General features: G+C 34.2%; 1 protein-coding gene across 2 annotated transcripts; it reads right to left on the minus strand.

Annotated features, from left to right (window-relative positions):
• Positions 1-6,036: 6,036 nt before the first annotated feature.
• PTB2 (polypyrimidine tract-binding protein 2) lies at positions 6,037-16,049 on the minus strand. 2 transcript variants are annotated; one of them, XM_085707747.1, is made up of 11 exons: positions 15,947-16,049; positions 14,032-14,237; positions 13,727-13,936; positions 9,456-9,518; positions 9,298-9,371; positions 8,839-8,934; positions 8,570-8,627; positions 8,309-8,413; positions 8,126-8,207; positions 6,853-6,965; positions 6,037-6,598 (listed from the first exon to the last, which is right to left on the minus strand). In XM_085707747.1, the coding sequence occupies exons 2-11, from the start codon at positions 14,215-14,217 to the stop codon at positions 6,293-6,295; spliced, it is 1,293 nt and encodes a 430-aa protein (XP_085563873.1). In that variant the 5' UTR covers positions 14,218-14,237; positions 15,947-16,049; the 3' UTR covers positions 6,037-6,292. The 2 variants fall into 2 exon arrangements, with proteins under 2 accessions (XP_085563873.1, XP_085563869.1); XM_085707743.1 differs by having other exon boundaries at positions 14,032-14,275.
• Positions 16,050-22,035: the final 5,986 nt, after the last annotated feature.

Below are 22,035 nucleotides of genomic sequence, written 5' to 3' on the forward strand. Positions count from 1 at the left end.
TGTGAAGCAAGCAAGCTTCGTGGTGTTCGTCTTGCGATTTAACAACAGCAGTTTGGTCTGTTAGGGTTAGGGTTTCAAATAAGAAGGAAGGATGGTGGAGTAGTGGACCCGGGTTGAGCTAATATAGCCAAATATTTCTACAGGCCTGGTTAGTATTAACATAGCAAAAACTTTCGAAAGTTGCTCTTTAGCACCTATTACGTACTTACAAGCACCTCGAACATTATGTTTTATCGATCTTTAAAATTAATGATACTCCATCCGTCTCATAATTATTGTCTATTTAGCATTTTTTTCTTCTTTTTCTTAAAATAATTGTCACTATTATACCGTTATTTATTGAATTTCATCCAACTTAACTACTCCACTAACTACAAGTAGTAAGGGTGTTATAGTAAATGCAACTAATTTTACCATTGAAATCAACACAATTAATTACTACCTCCGTCCCTAATTATAGGGCCCTTTTGAAAAAATAATGCATATTAAGAAAATTGATAGGTGTAATAAATTTGTTAGTAATTAGTACTCCCTCCGTTCCTTTTTAAGTATCACTTTTGGAGAATTTTTTTTTTCTATTTAAGTGTCACTTTACATAGTTCAATGCAACATTAAATGTTATTTTACTAATATTACCCTTATTTATTATTGTGGAGAGAGAAATATATGTAATGAGACATTAAATAAATAAGGTTATTATAGTAAAAATAGAAATTATTGTATCAAAAGTAACAACATTTATTGATTGTCTTGGTTTGTGTAAAATGTCAAAATGTGACAATTAAAAAGAAACGGAGGTAGTATTGTTTTTACAATTTTTTCCTTTAAGAGAGATAGTTAGTTTATATTTTCAACATAATATTTAATGTTGATTGAGGAAAAAGATATAAAATAAATAAGGGTATGTTTGTAAAGAATTAATTAATGCACTTGGAAATACCAAAAGAGTCTGATAAAAAGAGACAAAAAAATTTCTCAAAAGGGTCTTATAATTAGGGACGGAGGTAGTATTTCCTTACTAATCGTGCACAAATCTTAAAATGATTCGACAAGTGGTAAGGAGCTTGATCCCATTAAAATGATTCGACAATTAAAACTTCATATCAATAACATGATAACCAAAAAAAAAAATCTTTTTAATCATTTTAAAGGGATCTTGATTTTTGTTTTTCTTAACAATATATGACTAATTACTCATTTACTGCCATATATGGGGTCAATCAAATTTAAAATGGTTATGTATAACGCTCACTGATTTGTTGTAATAATTACATGCTTAAATAACGAAATTAGAATTTTTTACATTTACTTGTTGTGTTATTTTTTTGGGAAAATTACATTAACCTCCCTTAAGGTTTGTGTAAATGTAATGCACACCCCCTCTATTTTATAACTCAACAAAGACCTCCCTTATTTATTTGATAAATGGCTCCTAAGACCCTTTGATTGACGTCCATTTAACTTGGGCAAACGTCTGGTTTTTGACTGCTCATCTCCAAATTCCCACGTATGCTGAGACAAGAGAGATTGAACAATTTCAAAAGGCAAAAAAAGTTTATATTTCGTAAACGTACAAGAGGTGTCAATAAAGTGTTACAAATGATTGTCAAAGACCAGGATAATCCATGAGTTTTGCACCCATGATCTATTTTGTATGTTTGCGTGGCCAGTTTATCATTCATTCACACCAGTTTATCATGTAATTTATTTGATTTCAATTTCAGTTTTATGTTGTTTCAGCAACAAGCTTTTGACCCCTTATTTCAGAATCACCATACACATATTTACATGGAAAGATTGAACAAAATTAATCAAATTGACATGGAAAAACGACAAGTTATACACATGAGAATATTCCAGGTGGGTCCAAATTTGGCTTTGAAAACGAGGGGATTCAAAAGTTTTAATATAAATGGATCATTCAACATGTTTGCATTTTCCTTAGGATGGTTAAGTATTCCTTCAATTTTCCAAGAGGTAAGGCGGCAAAATGCAATGATGGAGTTACGGAGGGACTAATCGTTTGACACTAAGGAAAATGGGTGCTTAATTACTTATATCTAAGACTGACAAATTATTCTTCTTTTAATTTTTACATTTTGCTGGTATTGTGATGGGAAACTAATTGTGGAGTGTATGAATTCCTAGACATTGATATCTACATTTTTTGTTGGAGCTTGATGTGTGTGATGGAAAAAGAGTAGGTTTTAGAAATAGATAACGGAAGTGGATGGAGTTTATAACGGCAGGGGTTGTTGTTGTCAATTATTAAAATAGAGGGGGTGTTGCTTACATTTACACAAACCTCAGGAGAGGTTAGTGTAATTTTCCCTATTTTTTTTCTTCAAGGAACTTGTTCGGTTATTGATTCTCAAATATATGTATATTTAAAGAGATGTGGATTTCCCTTAAAAAAAATCAAATGTCGATTTGAAAAGGGGCACATTTTGGCAATGAGATTCAATGGTTTTTGTTGGTACTATATCTGGATAGTAATAATTGTCGGAAAAAAATATCTGGATAGTAATGGACATAAATGATAATAATGAATTTTTAAATTCAATCATGCAACTTTTTATTTTGTATTTAATGAGCTTTGAATGTGATATTTCCGATTCTGAATGCATTCCAAAGTCAATGAATCCAGAAAGGTCAAGAAAAAGAAAACAAGGAGTAGTAATTAAACTACCGTGCATTTCAAAGTCAAATACTACCATCTACAGCAGTGAAATTAGTTTTATGTTAGGGGTCTTTTTAACTAATGTCATCGGAACACTCTTTAGGCATTTTTAAAAAGTTAAATATTTTGATTTACAATGCGTTGATTACACATATTTTTATACTCCCTCCGTTTCAAAATGAGTGTCGTTTTAGCTGTTTACACACATATTAAGAAATGCAATGATTAAGAGAAAGAGAATGGTTATTTTACCAAATTATCCTTATTAACTATTGGTTAGTTTTAAAAGTAATACTTTGGAAGTAGTGTGCAGAGTATTAATTGGAGGGTACAATTGAAAAGAAAAAGTTATTATTGCATTGGAAACTGAAAGCGACACTCATTTTGAAACAAATTTTTTTGGCTAAAGCGACACTCATTTTGAAACGGAGGGAGTAAAAGATTACCATTTAAAAGTCTTAAAGAGTGCCCGAAGACACTTGCTAACATTTCTCTTATTAATAATGTCTTCAAATTAAAAGGTCAATGTAAACCAAAAGAAAATCAAAATGGTCACTTTTTATTAATGAATCATTTATTTAGTCAAAAAAAAGAATCATTTATTGTGAATATACTCCCTTCCGGACCTTATTATAAGAAGAAAAACCAAAAAACATCAAAACCAATACGCTTATTAATTATGATCAGTTTTTGAATATTTTTACAAATACTTGAAATGGAGAGAGTATATATTGAATTAAGGGTGGTGAAAGTAGTACTCCCTCCGGTCCTATTTATAAGAGAAGTTTGGGTCAACAAAAATTGATGTAGTACACCCACTGATATTAAAAAGACAAACATTAAATAAGAGGTAAAAAAGTCTTTTAAGCAATAATTACACCTTAAAAGTTGTGATATTTTCTTATAAATAGGACTGTAATTTTTTTTGAATTTTTTCTTCTACTCACTTCATTCCATAATAACTGAACCATTTGTAAAAAAATATTGTCTCAAGAATATTGACTCATTTCACATTTCAATACAACATTAGTTACTTTTTTCCAATTACAACTCTAATTAATACTACTTTCACCACTCTTAATTCAATACTCTCTCCATTTCAAAATAAATGTCGTTTAAAGTTTTTACACCCATATTAAAAAATGCATTAATTAAAAGAAAGAGAGGTGTTATTTTACCAAATTATCCTAATCAACTATTGGTTTCTTTTTCATTAAAGAAAAAAATAATACTTTAGAGGTATTGTATATAGTATTAATTGAAAGGTACAATTGAAAAGAAAAAGTTATTATTGTATTGTAACTGGAAAGTGATATTCATTTTGAAATAATTTTTTTGGCTAAAACGGCACTCATTTTAAAACGGAGGGAGTATATTTCACTTTACATTTATGATAAAGAAGAATGCACCAATACTTACAAAGACACTCAAAACCATTATTATCTCTCTTTCATTTATACAATTTTCTTAATTTGTGTGAAATAGTCAACCAACTCAGTTAAACTGGGACGGAGGGAGTATATAGGACCGGAGTTAAGGATTCCTAAAAAGAAATTATTTTATAAAAAAGACGAATATTTCAATTTTCAATGCATTAATTACACATATTTTCATAAAAGATTACCATTGAAACGTCTTAAAGAGTGTATGGAGGCACTCGTTAAAATTTCTCTTATCTTATTTAAACAATTAATAATGTCTTCAAATCAAAATGGTTAATCTAACCCCAAAAAAATCAAAATGGTCAATTTTTATTAATGAATCATTTATTTAGTCAAAAATTAAATGAATCATTTATTGTGAATAAATTAATAAACTTACATGTTTTTTTTATATTTGTATTCTTTCCTATAAATATAAGCTTCTCTTCTAACAATTATCTCGACCATCATACAACAAAAATTACTCACTTCTAAAGAAAAGATTAATAGAAAGTGCAATGTCTCTGTTTATCCAAAAAATTCTCTTGATGTGTGTGTTGTTATTGCTATCATCGCACAATGTTCTTGCAGTGCATTCAACAAATTTTGGACCACAGAAAGTCCATGTGACTATTTATAATGATTTGTCTGGAAATTTAGACTTAACCCTTCATTGTAAATCTAAAGATGATGATCTTGGATCTCATTTTCTTCAACATGGTGGTCAATATAGTTTTAGTTTTGGATATGGCATAATTAAACAAACACTATTCTATTGTTCCTTTCAATGGAATAATGAGTTACATTGGTTTAATATAGTTGAATCAGGTAGAGATGAATGTTTTGATTGCCTTTGGTATATACGACAATCAGGACCATGTCTTGTTGAAGGAGGTTCCGGTATTACTCCTGATAGTTGTCATCAATGGAAGAAGTAATGCACTATTACTAAAAGAGATATTTGAATAAATGATGTATTTGGGGTATTAATAATCAATGTATTCTCTATCTTTTTGTTTGCATGAAACCCTAATTTCAATCTTAAATCTTAATTCTCTATTTTATTTGGCTGGGATGAGTTTGCGAAGAGAAACCAATTCTCTTCATTTCTTTCACAGCTTCATTATCACTTTTATTACACAACTCTTCACCAAAGTTTATGAATTTAAGGGAGAGTAATCTACAAAGTCGTAATAAAAAAATGTGAATTTGAAAATTACAACTTAACATATGAAAAAGAAAATATATAGCTTTAACAACAAGCTCTTTTATTTTCATGTCGGTTACGTGTAAAGAACAATGAAAAGATAGCAAGAAGGGATAAGGAAGAAGTCAGATTGAAAAGATACGGAGAGTGCAAAGAATATGTGCATGGAGCTTGAGAAAAAACACCATAACTTAAAAAGAAAATAATAGAAGAGAGACAGAAAGAGTGCAAGGACAATATTGGTCCCGTTTGGATTGTATTATTTTTTAGCTTAAAATAATATCTTAGGCAAATAAATAAACTATTATGTTAATTTATTAATGCTCACTAACAAAAATTGTATCTTCATAAACTGCCTCGACAAACTTTCAAGTAATATATTAAATCTTATTCATTTGTATAAGTTGTTTTTCATAAGCTCAAAAATAACTCAATCCAAATGGACCTTATGCTATGTGCTGTTTGCATGAAGTATCCAATGAGGGTGGTAAGACTAACTAAAACACGATTTGCTGCTTTATCAAATAATTATCACCGTAATAGTTTATGAAAACAGTTTTATGCAAAACTCATGGCACTTATAACATGCTTTCATATATGATAATACTTGATGAATAAAAGCTGAATTTATTTTATTTGGGATTAACAATTATATCATGTTGCCAGTTGCGTAGTTTCTTCTGGGATTAACAGCTATAGGAAACTTCTATAGAAAGTTAGAACACAACTTTTTGGACAAGAAGCCAATAGAAATCATGAAGACATATAAATAAATAAAAGAAACTTGAGTAGTCTTTGCAGATGCTACCATCCAACTAAAAGTTCTTAAAAAAATTGATTACATCCAAAAAATTCAAAATTTAATATGGTTGAAAGTGGAAACAAACAGATTCAGAATCACAAATCATAATTTTTATGATAGTCCTCATTTCTGCCGAGTGATTTGTTGGCCAATTTTGACTTGGTTGAAATGAAAGAGCAAGGCTATTGAATGTGGCCGGGATACTGCATCATTCCAGGGCCATTTTGTGGTGGCATCGTACCAGGTGGCATGTAAGGATTATTTTGCATCCGTTGTTGCATTGCGTGCGGTGGAGCTGTTCCCCATCCAGGCTGATTTTGAGGTATAAAATTCTGGTTGTTATTTGGAGCGTACTGAGCGGTATTGTACTGTTGAGCAGGAGGACCAGTCATGGGAGCTTGTTGTTGCCCCGAAACTAAGGGCTGAACGTTCATAACTGGTGGTGGTGCAGTAGGCATGGTATAGTCTCTGCTTCTGTCATTATTGACCTGTAATAACACAATCGGAGTCTGAGACAACTGAAACTCCATACTACACATAACAGGAGTATGTATTTTTTCATGTGATTAACAACTACTAATGGATCATATTCTTTGAAAGTGATATCACAATATCAAAGTAAATTGATGAGGCACAAGACTGTATTTTCTATTGCACTATAGTAAACTCCTTTTAGCCATTACAACAGTCTCGTGCTAAAAAGACATAAATACCTATTCAATAGACAGTGTAGTCTGGTTACCTTTATACTCAGATCAGTATGACGTGAATAGGAGAGGTGAAGCTTGCAAAATCCCCCATCATAAATGCAGTGTCCTTCCAAGGCTTCCTTGGCCACAATGGCTGTTTGAACATCTGTAGTCCATAGAATTTAAGATCTCAACAATATCATTAACTGTAATTATAAAATAATAAAACAAGTTAAATGTTTCTAAGTACCAACCAATCCAAAATCATCATTGCTCAGACTCACATACACTGTTTTAAAGACAGCCAATGCGAAGCAGGCGGCAACCACAGCCCCGACCCAGAAAATGTTATATAAATCACATCAAATTTTCTATTTTTTTAACAAATTATTAATTTTTAATTTTTGCTAGTCCCAAACCATGAAATCTATAGATCCACAGTTTTCATATTAAAACATACCAAAACTAGCATACACTTCTGAAGAAATTTTTTAGAAGAAGAAAATTTACCTAAAAGCATCTCTCTTTATATCTAAAAAACAATCATCTCCGTGAAGTACCACTTTTTTCCCATTTAGAGATTTCGATCTAAAAAAAATCATTTCCGTGAAGTAATAATGGAGAGCTATGAGAGTGGAGGGCTTTGTGTGTGTGGGTGGGGGGGTGGGGGGGGGGTGGGGGGGGGGGGGGGGGGGGTAGTTTTCTTCATAATACAAAATCCCCCTAATTTGGGGAACTAAAAAATTGTAGTGGAGGAGTAGTAATTTATCATTCTCTACAAAACCACTTTCTCAATTTTTTTGAAAGATTTCTCTAGTTTTTCCTCTAATCACATCCCTCCAAAACCCTCCCCTCCAAACTCCCAAACAGAGCCTTAGTTTTAAGGTCAAATGGATAGAAACTAAAGACAAACACACACATCATAAGTGCCCGATTTTCGCAAAACCAAGAAACATAGGCACATTTTAATACTATTACCAAATTAACAATTTAAACCCTAAGAGTGTGTTTGGATGAGGTAATTTGAAAATTTTAAAGAATTTAAAATTCTAGGCAATTTACCTCAAAGTATTTGAATTCCCTCGTAACATTACATTTCCTCAACATTACATTACATTCCCTCATCCAAACAATGGAATTCACCTCAAAGTATTTGAATTCCCTCGTAACATTACATTCCCTCAAAACATTCCCCCATCCAAACACACTCTAAGCAACATGGGAGGATATTGACAGTGACAAGCACATTAGTATGGAAAAATTAATCAACAATAGAAACACAATATATCGGAACAAAGATGAATGAAGGTATTGAAAGAATCTAACCTGGATATTGAACCAGAGCCTGCAAACCACCATTCTTATCAAACATTGCAATCTTTTGGATGGGTCCAAAAGAAGAGAAAACCTGACACAAATAGCAGAGAAAAAGCAGTACAGTATCAGCTAAACTGTGATGTCAGTCAATCATTTCAAAAATAGACAACTGCTAACTGCAGCTCAAAGTACCATATGCAAGACATCCAAGGTTACAGCATATTGCATGTTCTCAATCGATGCAAGAAGAACATTACTCTCGGCCTCCAGTCTCTTCCCATCCAAACCCATCACGGACTGCAAAAATTATTATAAAACCGTGCTAGTTAGTAAGGAAGTCAACGTACATGGCAGCCCAAAAGTGTAAGAGTATGTGCCATCACCAATGTGAATCAAGTGCATATCAATAAGCAAAATTGAGAAGGCTTCATTTTGCACATTCAAGAAGGTTACCTGTCCACTTCCCTCCATAGCTGATTGAGCAACAGGAAGGTATGGATTAGTGTAGTCTCTGAAACAAACAAAAAAAAGGGATACATAACTAAACTAGAAAAAGATATGGTTACTCAGACGTGAAAATAAATGGGCTAAAACATTGTATGAAGGGTGCGATGTAGAGCCAATGCCCATGACAATGAAGCAACTACAAATCACCAGGGGAAAGATAAATTGTAGAACATAGGTTTCATGTATGCCTTAGATGCCAATGAAATAAGTAATACCTGCTTCTGTGACTTTGAAACTTGACACTTAAGTCTGAGTGTCCAGAATATGTGATCTTAAGGGTACATGGTCCCACATGCCCAGCGAGCAGGTAGCTGATACAGAGGGAGAAAAAAAGTAAAGATCAATCATCATAAAGAAACAACAATGGAGCAACAATAATGCTTAATGTGTAAAGGCGATCATGCCAATGAAGATGCAAGTAACTACTAAATTGTAGTCAAACTACACAAATTTTCTACTTGTGATTGGTTCACAGTTGGAATGATGTAGCTAACCATATTTGACACATTCAATGATTCAAACAATTACAACAAACGCAAATATAGTGTATAAACTCCAGAAGTCATTAAACATTACTATTTAAAACAGTCTAACAGTTAACCAAGAAATGTACCACCATACATTCAACACAGTTGAACTAAATACCAAGCCAAAAAAATTAATACAACTGTCACCTAGGTATGCTTCTTCCATCCAAAGCATCCTTTGCAGAAGTGGCAGTTTCTTGATCTGAAAATTGCACCAGTGCCTAAACAGTTGTGTTTAGAATAAGTTTGTGGCCATAGCACTGAAAATAAAGCCAAAATATATGAAGGGTGACTAATCATGAAACCTGGAATCCAGCTGTCTTCTCAAAAGTAGTAATCTTATGCACAAATCCAAAGGCTGAAAAAACCTGCAGAGAGCAATAAACTCAGGATCTCAAAATTAACAAATATATATATATATAATCAAGAATTAACAAATCTAATGACCTAATATTAACAAAAACCTGTGTAAGATAAGATTGTTAACAAATCTAGAAGTTCAAAATAAGTAAAGCAGCTCCCCATTTACATAAATTAACAAACATCATTGTGCATAGAAGAAAGAACTAATAAACAGCCATGCTTGGAAAAAACTATCACTATGCATCTGCTAGAGGCCATGAAGATGGTTTTACTGCAGAACCTACTAGTGCTGTTGGTAGGCCAAAATTACGGTGAGTCAACTCTAGGGAAAAGAAAATGGGTAGTAAGGTAATGAGCAAGTGAAGGGAGAGCTGACAGTAAAATAGTCTGAGGGGATGAAACAATAAAAAAGAGGGGGATGCAGAGAGGAGTATCTAATGTAAGCGAGGGAAGTGGACCTACCCAAGTTTGATGGTATGGACCCAGACAGATCGATTATCATTACTGAAGTTTTATTTTTTGAACTACGTAACACCTTTGAGGAAGTGATGCTAAAAATAACCAAGCATAGCATGGAAGGAGCCAAGGCACTGCTTTTTTACGCTTCCTTGTCGTTACTTTGGTCCAATGGATTTTGTGCCCTGGAGAGTTTAAGCCAAACACATTGTTAATCTTCTCTAAGAGACCGGGGACCATTTGGCATTTGACATGGGGGAAGTAAAAGTGTAAGGTGGTCAGAAGTTTGAAAATTCATCTGAGGAGCTTATTCTCTTAGACAAATCAACCAAGTACTGCATTGAAAGACTTCAGGTGATTTTTGTCTCGAGTTCTAGGGTTACCTAAAGTGCAGTATATTGGGACTTCACAAGTGGCTTACAATCATCCATCAGCCGGCGAGTGAGGACTATACCCTGAGCTCTCAGCTTGAGTTCATACTGCTAAGTTTCAGTTGGGGCATAAGGGGCATATACCAAATCCACTCAGATTTAACACTTATGGGTCAGCCACTGCATAGCCCTAACATGAAACCAACGCTTGTGTCTCTTGTATTAATAAGCAATAATGTTGCTAATTGTCAGAAGAGGTGTTGGTAGCGCTACATGTCGGCCCGTATGGCAGGTTGTTGGCAGCACCAGGTTAACATAAGGCAGCAGATGCCCTCGATTGCATGAAGTTGACGAAGTACATAGTGGTCTTTCATACCTGATTTGGTTGGAACTTGGAAGGATATCAAATTGCTTGCAAGTTAATGCAAAATCAAGCAATTGATACAAATCATTCTCAGCACATCATTATAATGATTTGCAGCAAAATTCATCTTTAAGATCAAGAGTTAACTATCGCACGGTGTCTTGTTGCATTAGAAGAATCGTTTGGTCATACCAACCACTTCTTTATGTCCATTTATATTGTTGGAGTATCATTCTTCTCCTTCTAGAGGCCATTCTAGTTATTTATGCACATATAGAGAAATTGCTGGAAATTGATATTGGATGGCCATGAAAAGGGGTATCCAGGACTTTATCCAATCATGTGATGTTTGTTAATGGTAGAAATACACAGCCACGACCGCTGCAAGAGTACTAAAACCTCTTTGGATTCCAAACCAGATTTGGGAGGATATTTCTATTGCTTTTATCACAGGCCTTCCCAATCCGAGGGTCGTGAAGCATACATGTGTTGGTTGATAGGTTGTCTAAGTATGTCATCCATATGCAGCAATGATAGTAGCTGGACTTTTTGACAAGGAGATTAGGCTACATGGAGTCCTCAAACTAGACTACATGGAGTCCTCACACTATAAGTAGTGATCGTGACACCTTGTACTTGAGCAATTTTTTGGAAGGAGCTTTTTATAGTTCAAGGGAACTCATTTGAAAAGCCTTCCGGTGTTATGCATTCGAACAACTAAAAATTTGGGCATAATGGTTACGGTGGTCTGAAATGTGGAACAATGCATCCTTCCATGCCTCTGCCCAATTGAAATTGTCTATGGAAGAAAGGCTACCACATTACTCTAAATTTTAATGCAATAAGACCAAAGTTGAGAGTGAATCAAGAATGAGTGGATCGGGATGAAGCTCTTAATCAGTTCAAGCAAAACTTGATCAAGATAGATGCAAATAAATTTTTTGCAGGTTAACAGTATTCACGACTCTTCTAAGATAGGTTGAATGGGTGTTTTACAAGCTTTAGACCTTACAGACGGCAGTCTTTGCAGATCTGAGTTAATCAAAAGCTGGCTGCTCATTACAATGGTTCATCTCAGAATCTAGAATGATATAGACCAGTACCCCCAGATTCAAGGGCTCGTCCAGTCTTCCATGTCTCCCCGCTGAACAAGGTAATTGGTGATTATTCCCCTTAAGGCTACTTTAACTATGGAATTGGAGGTAGTGTTGGCAGATTCAGTTGTGTCTTGGCTAGTCGGGAGATAACCAGGGGTGGTTCTCCTATAGGCAGTAGTTTGTTATGTGGAAAGGAGATTTTAATCTCGATATTACTTGGGAGTATGAATCTGTTCAACAAGGATAATTTTCAGAACTCAGCTTTGGGACAAGGTAGTGCTTTTACAGTATGATAACGGTTCTACATCAGAATCCACTACTGTTGTCGTGACAGATCATTGAAGACCTCACAACAACTACAACAACAACAAACAACCAATCCTTTTCCCACTAAGTGAGGTCGGCAGCATGGATCAAATTACGCCATAATGTTCTATCATAAACCATATCTAGATCCAACTCATTAACCCCTAAATATTTCCTAATAGTTTCTCATAGTTTTCCTAGGTCTTCCTCTACCTCTTATGATCTGACTTTCCTCCATCTGATCTACTCTTTGTACTACAACATCTACAGGTCTTCTCTCTATATGCCCGAACCATCTAAGCCTATTTTCTACCATCTTTTCTATAGTGTCATTCATAATCATATCCCGTCTAGTCTTACCACTCATCCAACGCAACATCCTCATCTCCGTTACGCTTACTTGATTATCGTGTTGGTTCTTAACCGCACAACACTTTGTACCATACATCCATACCACATCGCCGGTATGAATGTGATACGATAGAATTTTCATTTCAACTTAAACGGTATTTTCTTATCACATAAAATACTTGAGGCTCTTATCCATTTCAACCACCCAAGGCCGGTCCCAAGCTCCGGTAAAAGGAGAGGGTTGAGTTAGCCCTCGACGGCCAACGTAAAACTTTGTCGGTTCTCTATGACATAGATCATGGTAGACCATACTCTTGGAAAAAGAAAATGGACAATAGGGTAATGAGTAATTGAAGCATGAGCTTGGAGTAAGTTGGTCAGAGGGAATGAAAGTAAAAAAGGAGGGGATGAAGAGAAAGAAAGCACAGGAGTTTGTTATGTAGTTTTGGACTGAGAAAATTCTCAGTGAGGAGCCATAGGCTCTAGTTTAACTTAATACAGTTTCACTTTTCTGTTATGATCCTATAATATATGTTTATAATCACTTTTACTAGTATTACTGTTTTGCTGTTTGGGGAATACATGTTTGAGCAAATCAATATATCTCTTGAAATGCTAATAGAATACTTTTCTTATACATATTTAGCTGAATGATGAATTAGACTATTGTAAGCACAGATTGTGGCTTATTGAAACATGAAGAAACCAGTCCATCCAAACAATTGTTCAACACTGCTAACATTTACTCCAGAAAATTTGGGGCATGCCCCCAGGGGGGATATGGATGATTCTATTTTGAAAATGGTTTTCTTAAAAGAATAACAACTTCAAACATAAAACTAAAATAATTATTATGATAAAGATTTCAAAGGTAGTGAGTAGTGTTAATCATTTCGTCACTTATATTCAAACAAATGCTCTGTGAGGAAAACTGCTTACTAAATACTAATTCACTTTGCAGTTGCACAGATGAAAAAAATAATGGTAAAACCTAAACTACAACAATGTAGGAGCTGAGGGAGAGAGTAGGGAAGAGAGAGGCAGTTCTAAGGAAAGGAGAAAGGAAACAAACACACACAAGCTCTTTCTCCAAAAGCACTAAGCTGCCATCGAAGATATTGCCTTGATATGGGCCTGCCGATTATTTACATACATGTCAAAAAAATTCATAGCCTGACAAAGCAAAAACCTAATCACAAAACTAAAAGAACAGCATCCACATGATGACATTTTTAGCATATATAGCATAGACATACACAACTGCTTACCAAGTGCAAAACATCTATGCTCACAAGGCGTGCATCTTCACCCTCTATTGTTACCAACAGTACATTTCCAGCAACATCTGCAGCGGTTTTATTATTCACTATTTCTTGTCTATTGGAATACTGCAGATACACAGTTTTTCCCCGCACTTGAGCAGGCTCTGATGATGAGGCATAATATGATATCATCGCAATGGCTTGATTTATATCTGCCTGCAGGTAACGATATATGATTTATAACTAAAATCAGTAGCTTAATTCGAAAGGAAAAACACAATAGAGGAAGAAAAATAACATATTCTACTTACAAATTCAATAAAAGCTTGATTTCGATTTGCTCCAACATTGCACTTCGTGTTCACAACTTTACCAAATGGCTTTCCAAGTTCAATCAGCTCCTCTTCTATACACTCCCATGGCAAGTTTCTCAAATGAAGCACCTTTGATGGTGGCTGCGTGTAACGAAACTGTGGTTGAGTAGACACTGATGACATTTCAGACTATAACCTTAAACCTGTTGAATGGAACCACAAAAATATGCAGTCCCTTGGACTACAATATCCAATTCAGAATCAGGTAACCCATCATAGAAGCATACTGATGTACTATGTAAAAAAATATATGTATCTAGTTAATTTTCACAAGTGAATTAATTTAGGCAGCATGCTTTGTAAAGGTTCAAACTTTCTGTTCCACCAGCATCCTATCTAAATTAATTGTATCAACTGTCATGAACAAAATTGTGTGCGTGTTAAAGGTAAGCTAACAAGATGAATTCCCAAAATCCGCAACCTCCAACAACAACCAATCTGCCTTATCTCTCTAAGTGGGGTCAACTATACGAATCAAACGACGTTATACTGTTCTGTCATAAATCATGTTGATAGCCAAACCATTTACCTCTAGACATTTAGACTCCATCGAATCACAACAACAAAAGAATAATAGTTTAAGGATAAACTTGCAGAGTTAGACTAATTCAGACTCCACCAAATTACAACAGCAAAAGAAAAGTTAATTTAACGATAAACTTGCAGAGAATTTCAAACTGCAATGGAATATTTTCACATAAAGTCCTAGTTATGTCATTTTACAGCATAAGATTTCTCCTTTAGCATTTAACATCTCGCGTCAGGGATAGATGTGGTAAAATTCATTTGCACATAAGTAGATAGAAGGTGCTGAGGGCATAGATGCAAGAAGTCGTACATGTGCTGCCAGTAGTCATAATGCTTTGAGGAATCCCATTTTAAACATACAATAATAAAAGCAACAAAACCACAGGCTAACAATGTGAAACTCAGTGGAGAGAAGACTAGTAAATTATGTAGTAAGAAGAGTATATCAGATAGAGGGTAGTCAAATCGCAAGAGCCAGAGGAAGACCTAGAAAAAATATTCAGAAAGACCTAGAAATTAATGAGCTGGATAGAAATATGATATATATATATATATATATATATATATGACATAACATTATGGCGTCGTTTGATTGATCCATGTGGCCGATACTACTTAATGGAATAAGACTCGGTTGTTTTAACAATGTGAAACTCAATCACAAGGGAAAGGGAAACATCCTAGTGTTTCAAAAACAAGCTAAAAAATCAACTCCATTTCCCAAAAATCAGTTAGGATTCGGTACCGATGGTTTGAACTGGAACGAGTTCCACAACTAACACATACCAAAGTCATCATAAGATTGCACGAATCAAATAAACTAGCCAATCCCCACCTTAATGGTTCCCTCTCAGCCCAAGTTATAATCTAGGCCTATTTGGATTGACTTATCTGAGCTTATCTACTAACTTAAGCACTTGTGAGACTATTTGGGAGAGTTTATGGAAATAGCTTATGACATGTCATAAACTGTTTTCAACTTATTTTCATAAGCTCTTCATTATAGCCAAAGAGCTTATGAAAATAGCTTATATAAAAAGTTTGACATTATTTTTTCTTGTTATCAAAATAGCTTATACATAAGCACTTATTTAATAAGCTCTTATAGCATAAGCACTTAATTAAGCTGTTTATCCAATTAAAAAAAAGACATTTACAGTTTCCATTATGCGCTAATTACAGAAAAATACAACAATTCATATTAAAAAAAACGATGAAATAAAAGACTATAATTTCATCAGAAATTGATGAAATCTACATCAAATTAACGGTGATGATTGAAAAATAAAAATTAATATCGAGAAATTGATATGATATGAATTACCTGAGAGAGAATGACGGAGAGAAAGGGATTGTGAAATTTGAGAAATTGTGGAAATTAGGGTTCTAAACGCAGCTGAAGAAGCTAAAGATGAGTATCGATGCGTATGATGTGGTTCATTCTTACGTACTATATCCAAAAAGAAACGTAATCACTAGTATTTTTATTTTTATTTTTATTTATTTTTCCATAAAATATGTTTGTTATTTATTTGGCATAAAATATCTTGAAACTATATCCAAAAAGAAACGTAATCACTAGTATTTTTATTTTTATTTTTATTTATTTTTCCATAAAATATGTTTGTTATTTATTTGGCATAAAATATCTTGAATTTTGCTCTCCACCCAGCACATTTTGCTCGCACCCTACAGCGATGCCAAAATTGCTCTTACGCATGTTAAGTCACGTAGCGTGACTTGACTAACGCACGTTGTAACCTATGCGTGAGTTAAGCCACGCACTCATGGTATATGCGCAAGTTAACTTGCGCAACTTGTGTAAAAACCGATTTTATTCTATACTAATTCATTTTTATTCGAAATTATAAAATAAATCCGATTTTATACTAATTCAATTTTATTCAAAATTATAAAATAAATTTTATTCTATACTAATTCATTTTTATTCGAAATTATAAAATAAATGCAAAAATAAATAAATTCGAAATTATAAAATAAATGCAAAAATAGATACAAATAGTAAATAGAACATAGAACTCTCATTTTATTAATATTATTCAACGATTACAATTAGCAATACATATCTTTTATTCCAATTAACTAATCTACTTAATATTTATTTTTACCCTCTTCGGTATATGCCAATAGCTCTTGGGGAAAATAGTGATCCATCGTGTTGGGGAAAACGACATCAAGACCCCTTGAGGTAAATTTATATTTGGTTCCTTTTATACCCCCATGATGATTCTTTTTACCCACGGTAAAAAGATTTTGGGAGTAAAAGGAAGCAAATCGAAATTTAACTCAAGGGATGATGCCCTTTTCCCCAACCTAATGGACCACTATTTCCCCCAAAAGCCACCGGTATTTACCTAAAGGGGTATAAACACCCTAGAAACTATAGAAACAAAAGAAGAAGAGAAAGAGGGGGATAGAGTGGGAGGAGAAAATGTGAGGAAAAGAGGAAGTATGTGAGGGTTTTTATAGGTGGTATAAGGTATTTAGCACTTAATGTGGTCCAAAAATGTGGTCAAATGTGAAGGAAAACGTGCAAAAACGAGTCAAGACCATTGACTACCGTCCAAGAAACGTTTGTGCTTCAGTTTTTAGCACCGGCCACCTTGCGTAAGTTAACTCGCGCACAGCTTATAAGGCACGTGACTTAAGTCACGCATAGCTTATATGGTGCGTTAGTTAAGTCACGCAGCGTGACTTAACTAACGCAATAAATTTTTTATAATAAAGTAAATAAAATAAATTAGAATAAAGTAAATAAATTAAATTAGAATAAAATAAATTAGAATAAAGTAAATAAAATTTTAGAATACAACAACAACAACACCAACCAAGCCTTATCCCACTAAGTGGGTTCGGCTACATGGATCAAATGACGCCATAGTGTTCTATCAAAGATCATATTTGGATTCAATTCATTGACCTCTAAATCTTTTTTAATGGTTTCTCTAATGGTTTTCTTAGGTCTTCCTCTCCCTCTTTTAACCTGACTCTCCTCCATTTGATTTACTCTTCTTACAACGGCATCTACGGGTCTTCTCTCTACATGTCCAAACCATCTAAGCCTATTTTCTACCAACTTTTCTACTATAGGTGCTACCCCCACTCTCTCTCAAATGGTGTCATTCCTAATCCTATCATGTCTAGTCTTACCACTCATCCAACACAAGATCCTCATCTCCGCTACGCTTACTTTACTCTCGTGTTGGCTCTTAACCGCCCAACACTCCGTACCATACAACATTGCCTGTCTGACTGCTGTCCGATAGAACTTTCCTTTCAGCTTAAGTGGTACTTTCTTATCGCACAAAACACCTAAGGCTCTTCTCCATTTCAACCATCCGGCTTGGATATGATGATGTACATCAGCTTCTATTTCTCTGTCATTTTGTACTATGGACCCAAGATATCTAAACCGTGTAACTTGGGGTATGATATGATCTCCAACTTTCACCTCCAAGGTAGACCCACTTCTCCTTTTGCTGAAGTTACATTCCATGTACTCCGTCTTGCTTCTACTCATGCGGAAGCCATACGCTTCTAAGGCTTGCCTCCAAGTCTTTAGCTTCCTGTTTAACTCCTCCCTCGACTCACCAAGCAAGACTACATCATCTGCAAAAAGCATACATCTCGGTGCGAACTCTTGGATGTGTTCCGTCAGCACATCCAAAACTAAAGTATAAAGATAAGGACTTAGGGTTGACCCTAGGTGCAGTCCTATTGTTATGGGAAAATCTACGGTATCCCCATCCTGCGTCCTCACACTAGTCGAAGCCCCCTCATACATATCCTGGATAGCTCTAATATAGGCAATCCTCACCCCTTTCTTCTCCAGGGCTTTCCACAAAATCTCTCTAGGTACTCTATCATACGCCTTCTCCAAATCAACGTCAATAAAATAATTTGAATTAAAATTTGCGATTAAATAAATGCGAAAAAAAATGTGATAGCGTGAATTCGAATAAAATTGCGATAGCGTGAATTCGAATAAATATTGCGATAGCGTGAATTTGAATAAATATTGTGAGCGTGAATTTGAATAAATATTGCGATAGCGTGAATTCGAATAAATATTGCGATAGAGGTTTCGTTACATTACATAAATGACATGTATGTCAACAATTACATTACATTTCGGAATGTACCTTCCAACTGCAACAATTATCTTACCACTGAATGGGGCAAATTCAAACTTGCTAAGCAGCAGGACTCCAACATTCGATGAGTTAACTAATGTGAGTTAACTAACGCTGCATGCTTAAGACAACACGCCACGTGAGTTAACTAACGCTGCGTTAGTTAACTCACGTGGCGTTAGTTAAGTGGCACATGTTTAACACTTGCGCATGTTAACTTGCGCAAGGGCATATTTGGCATGGCTGCAAGGCGCGAGCAATTTGTGCTGGGTGAAGAGCAAAATTCAAATATCTTCTCTTTGTACCGATGGTGTGTTATATTTTTTGAAAATTGCTTAATAGACCACTTGAAATTCTCGCATGCCCCTCAAATATCAAAAAATGTTGACATTGAATCCTATCTCCCGATCGTTGTTAGTTTGGGAGTTTGGCACCGAATCACTTGAGGGACGAAGGATAAGAATCGATCCATAATCGAGAGTTACAATCTGATACGTCTTGAAACACAGAACTGCAGAATACATAACCCCTGCTTTAGACATTCATCATTGAACATTCAGACACTCTTAACTAACACATTCAACACTCAAATGCAGAACCTTTATTTTACGCATTCAAACACTCAAATACATTTAGTATGATCTATTTATTGATATAAAATTCATAAATATAATGACATGGAAACATCAATATATTAAACATGTTCAATGCCGCGGTATTAAAATGTCAATATACAAAATTGACATGAAAACATCAATATCACATGAAAAATATCAAGATACATAAAAAAATAAAAACAAAAAATATATTGAATCCCCCCGTTTGCAAGTCTTGAGTAAGTCATCCTCATACACCTCACTTGATACTGGATAACTAACTCTGTTTCTTGGGCAATTTGATGTAGAGTAGCATATAAACAAGTGTATTATGTACTACCTTCCATTTCATTTAACGCCATGGTTCTAACCATCCGACATATCTCCAAAGTATCCAGAGTTTCACTAGCATTCTCATACTCTATCAAAACCTCCATATTTATCGGCATGGGCGGGTCTCCTTCTATAAAGAAGGTCATATTTGGTGGCTTGCGACCCTTGCTAGGAATGAACTAGACTTCACATGGTGTCCTCAATATAGTTGAATGCTCCATAACACAGGCTTCAAAAAAAAAAAAAACATTACTAACACATTAAATTACAAACATCATAAATATTACAAAGCAAATAATGACCTCCAACTAGAGCGATCAGGAGTTAGGCCCCGAATTGTTGGGTGTTATGAATTAAGTGGGTTATTTTTGGGATTTCGAGGGGTCTCTGATCAATTAAATTGGTCAGTGGTTTTTCTTTTGGGCACGTGAACGATTTTGTGTAATTGCTATTCAATCTTAGACTTTTGATGCACTACACAAATGTTGTAGTGCTTGAGCTATAAATAGGCTTAGACCATCCCCAATGGTGAGGTCTTCACCATTTAAGACCCGATACTTAATAAGTACCTCCATTGGGGGAAATTTTTTTGAGGGTCTCTTAAGACCCAAAGTCTCACTTAAGACCATTATTCTTAAGTGGACCCCACACCAGTTTTTAATAAAATAATCATTGTTGAGTTGCTTTTGTTGAAATGTAAATGATAAAGAGTTATTAGTGGGACCCATTTAGACATTTTGTTAGAGGATCTCTATTGAAGTGGTTAAGTACCTATTAGGTACTATTATTAAAAAAAAGTGACGTGTCAATGTGGGACCCGTTTAAGACCTCAAGATTGAGGGTCTCCATTGTAGATGGATCTTTTTGGTTTGGAACCACTTACCGCTAAATACTTCTTATACTTGCATCGCTCTTTCAATAAAGTTTTTTTGTTTTGTTTTTACTTTGTGAATTTTCATTATTTTATTTAGGTAGCTCATCCTTATGATGAGTGAGTAATTTACTTTAATCTTGGGGTTATGGAAAGTAGTCTTATGATAAACTTTTTTTTTTAAGGTATGATAAACTTTCTATGATCTATATTTCTTTATTTTGTTTAGGAAATACATTCACCTAGCTAATCTTATTGCTTTAAAAAAAATGAATTATGGTAAGTTAAAAGTCTTTTATTGTTTAATAAATTAGAGGTTAAATACTTTATAAATAAAATGATCATAAACTTAATGTCAAGAATTTTGGTTTAAAGTTTGATATAGTGTTTAACTCTAGATCCAAGTATGTTTTTTTTTTCCTTTCAATATGAATGATCCATCAAACTCCCCTACTAACCCAACAATATACTATTTAAAAAAGCACTTTAACGATCCTACCCAAGTTTCCACATACACGTCGGTACCTCTTAAATATAAGTTGATTTTGAACATGTAAGAATTAACTTGGTCGGAAAAGCAAGATGATATATGAGCTTTACTAAAACCCTTTGTTAGCACCTTCATATATATAAAAAATGTCACAGGATCATGGGTCCAAAAAACTTGAGTACGTGGACAATATAATGCTAGGCATATGCAATCAATACAAACAACTTTGGAATATATGACTCAAAGATAACGCATTGTTTGGTTCCACTGATTGTGCAACGACAGAAAGCTATACAAGGGAAAGTTTCTAAGAACCTGTGCCATCCATAGTTTGGTTGCTCTGACAAATAGGGTGGAAAGAATGGTTATTGTGGGCCCCACGTCCAAAATGCTTTCCGCCCATAAGTGCGAAGAAAGCAGTGAGTAGAGGTGCAGTCCAGGAAAATGACAAAACAGCCCACGTTTTTTAATTTTTTTTTATTACTCTAGTTTCTCCCTTCTTTTCTTTGCTTTATGGCAGTCATTTATCTAATCTTATTTATATAAATTATTAGAAAACTGAGAAAATAATATAGATACGTTAAATATACTTACATCTATACTATATAAATAAATATTAAATATCAAAATCAATTTATATGTATAGATAATGTCACATTTTAAAATAGGGGTATTTGTGACAATTACTAACTTTACATCTTTCTTTCCTTTCACTTTATTATCACTTTCAATCATACCAAACAACTAAAACAATCATCTCACTTTCCATTCACTTTCCTCTTACTTTCTTTCCTTTAACATTCTTTCCTATTACTTTCTTTCCTTTCACTTTCTTTCGTCATCCAAACAAAGCCTAAATAAATGAAGAAGAACCAATAATAATTTTGCATGTTAGCATTAACACACCTCCATGTAAATTTTACTTGAATTTGACTAGAAAATATCTCTGAGACACTCTTTAAATATTCA

The sequence above is a fragment of the Medicago sativa genome, chromosome 1, assembly GCF_051527215.1.
Source record: "Medicago sativa cultivar Bolivia chromosome 1, Bolivia_mono, whole genome shotgun sequence".
Lineage (NCBI taxonomy): Eukaryota > Viridiplantae > Streptophyta > Magnoliopsida > Fabales > Fabaceae > Medicago > Medicago sativa.

Excerpts from the sequence above, each read along its gene's own strand:
- PTB2 (XM_085707747.1), bottom strand. The coding sequence starts at position 14,217 with ATGTCATCAGTGTCTACTCAACCACAGTTTCGTTACACGCAGCCACCA. Across the intron at positions 8,628-8,838 it reads TTTCAAAGTCACAGAAGCAG|AGACTACACTAATCCATACC; the intron begins GTATTACTTATT and ends TGTTTGTTTCAG. Across the intron at positions 6,599-6,852 it reads ATACTGATCTGAGTATAAAG|GTCAATAATGACAGAAGCAG; the intron begins GTAACCAGACTA and ends GTGTTATTACAG.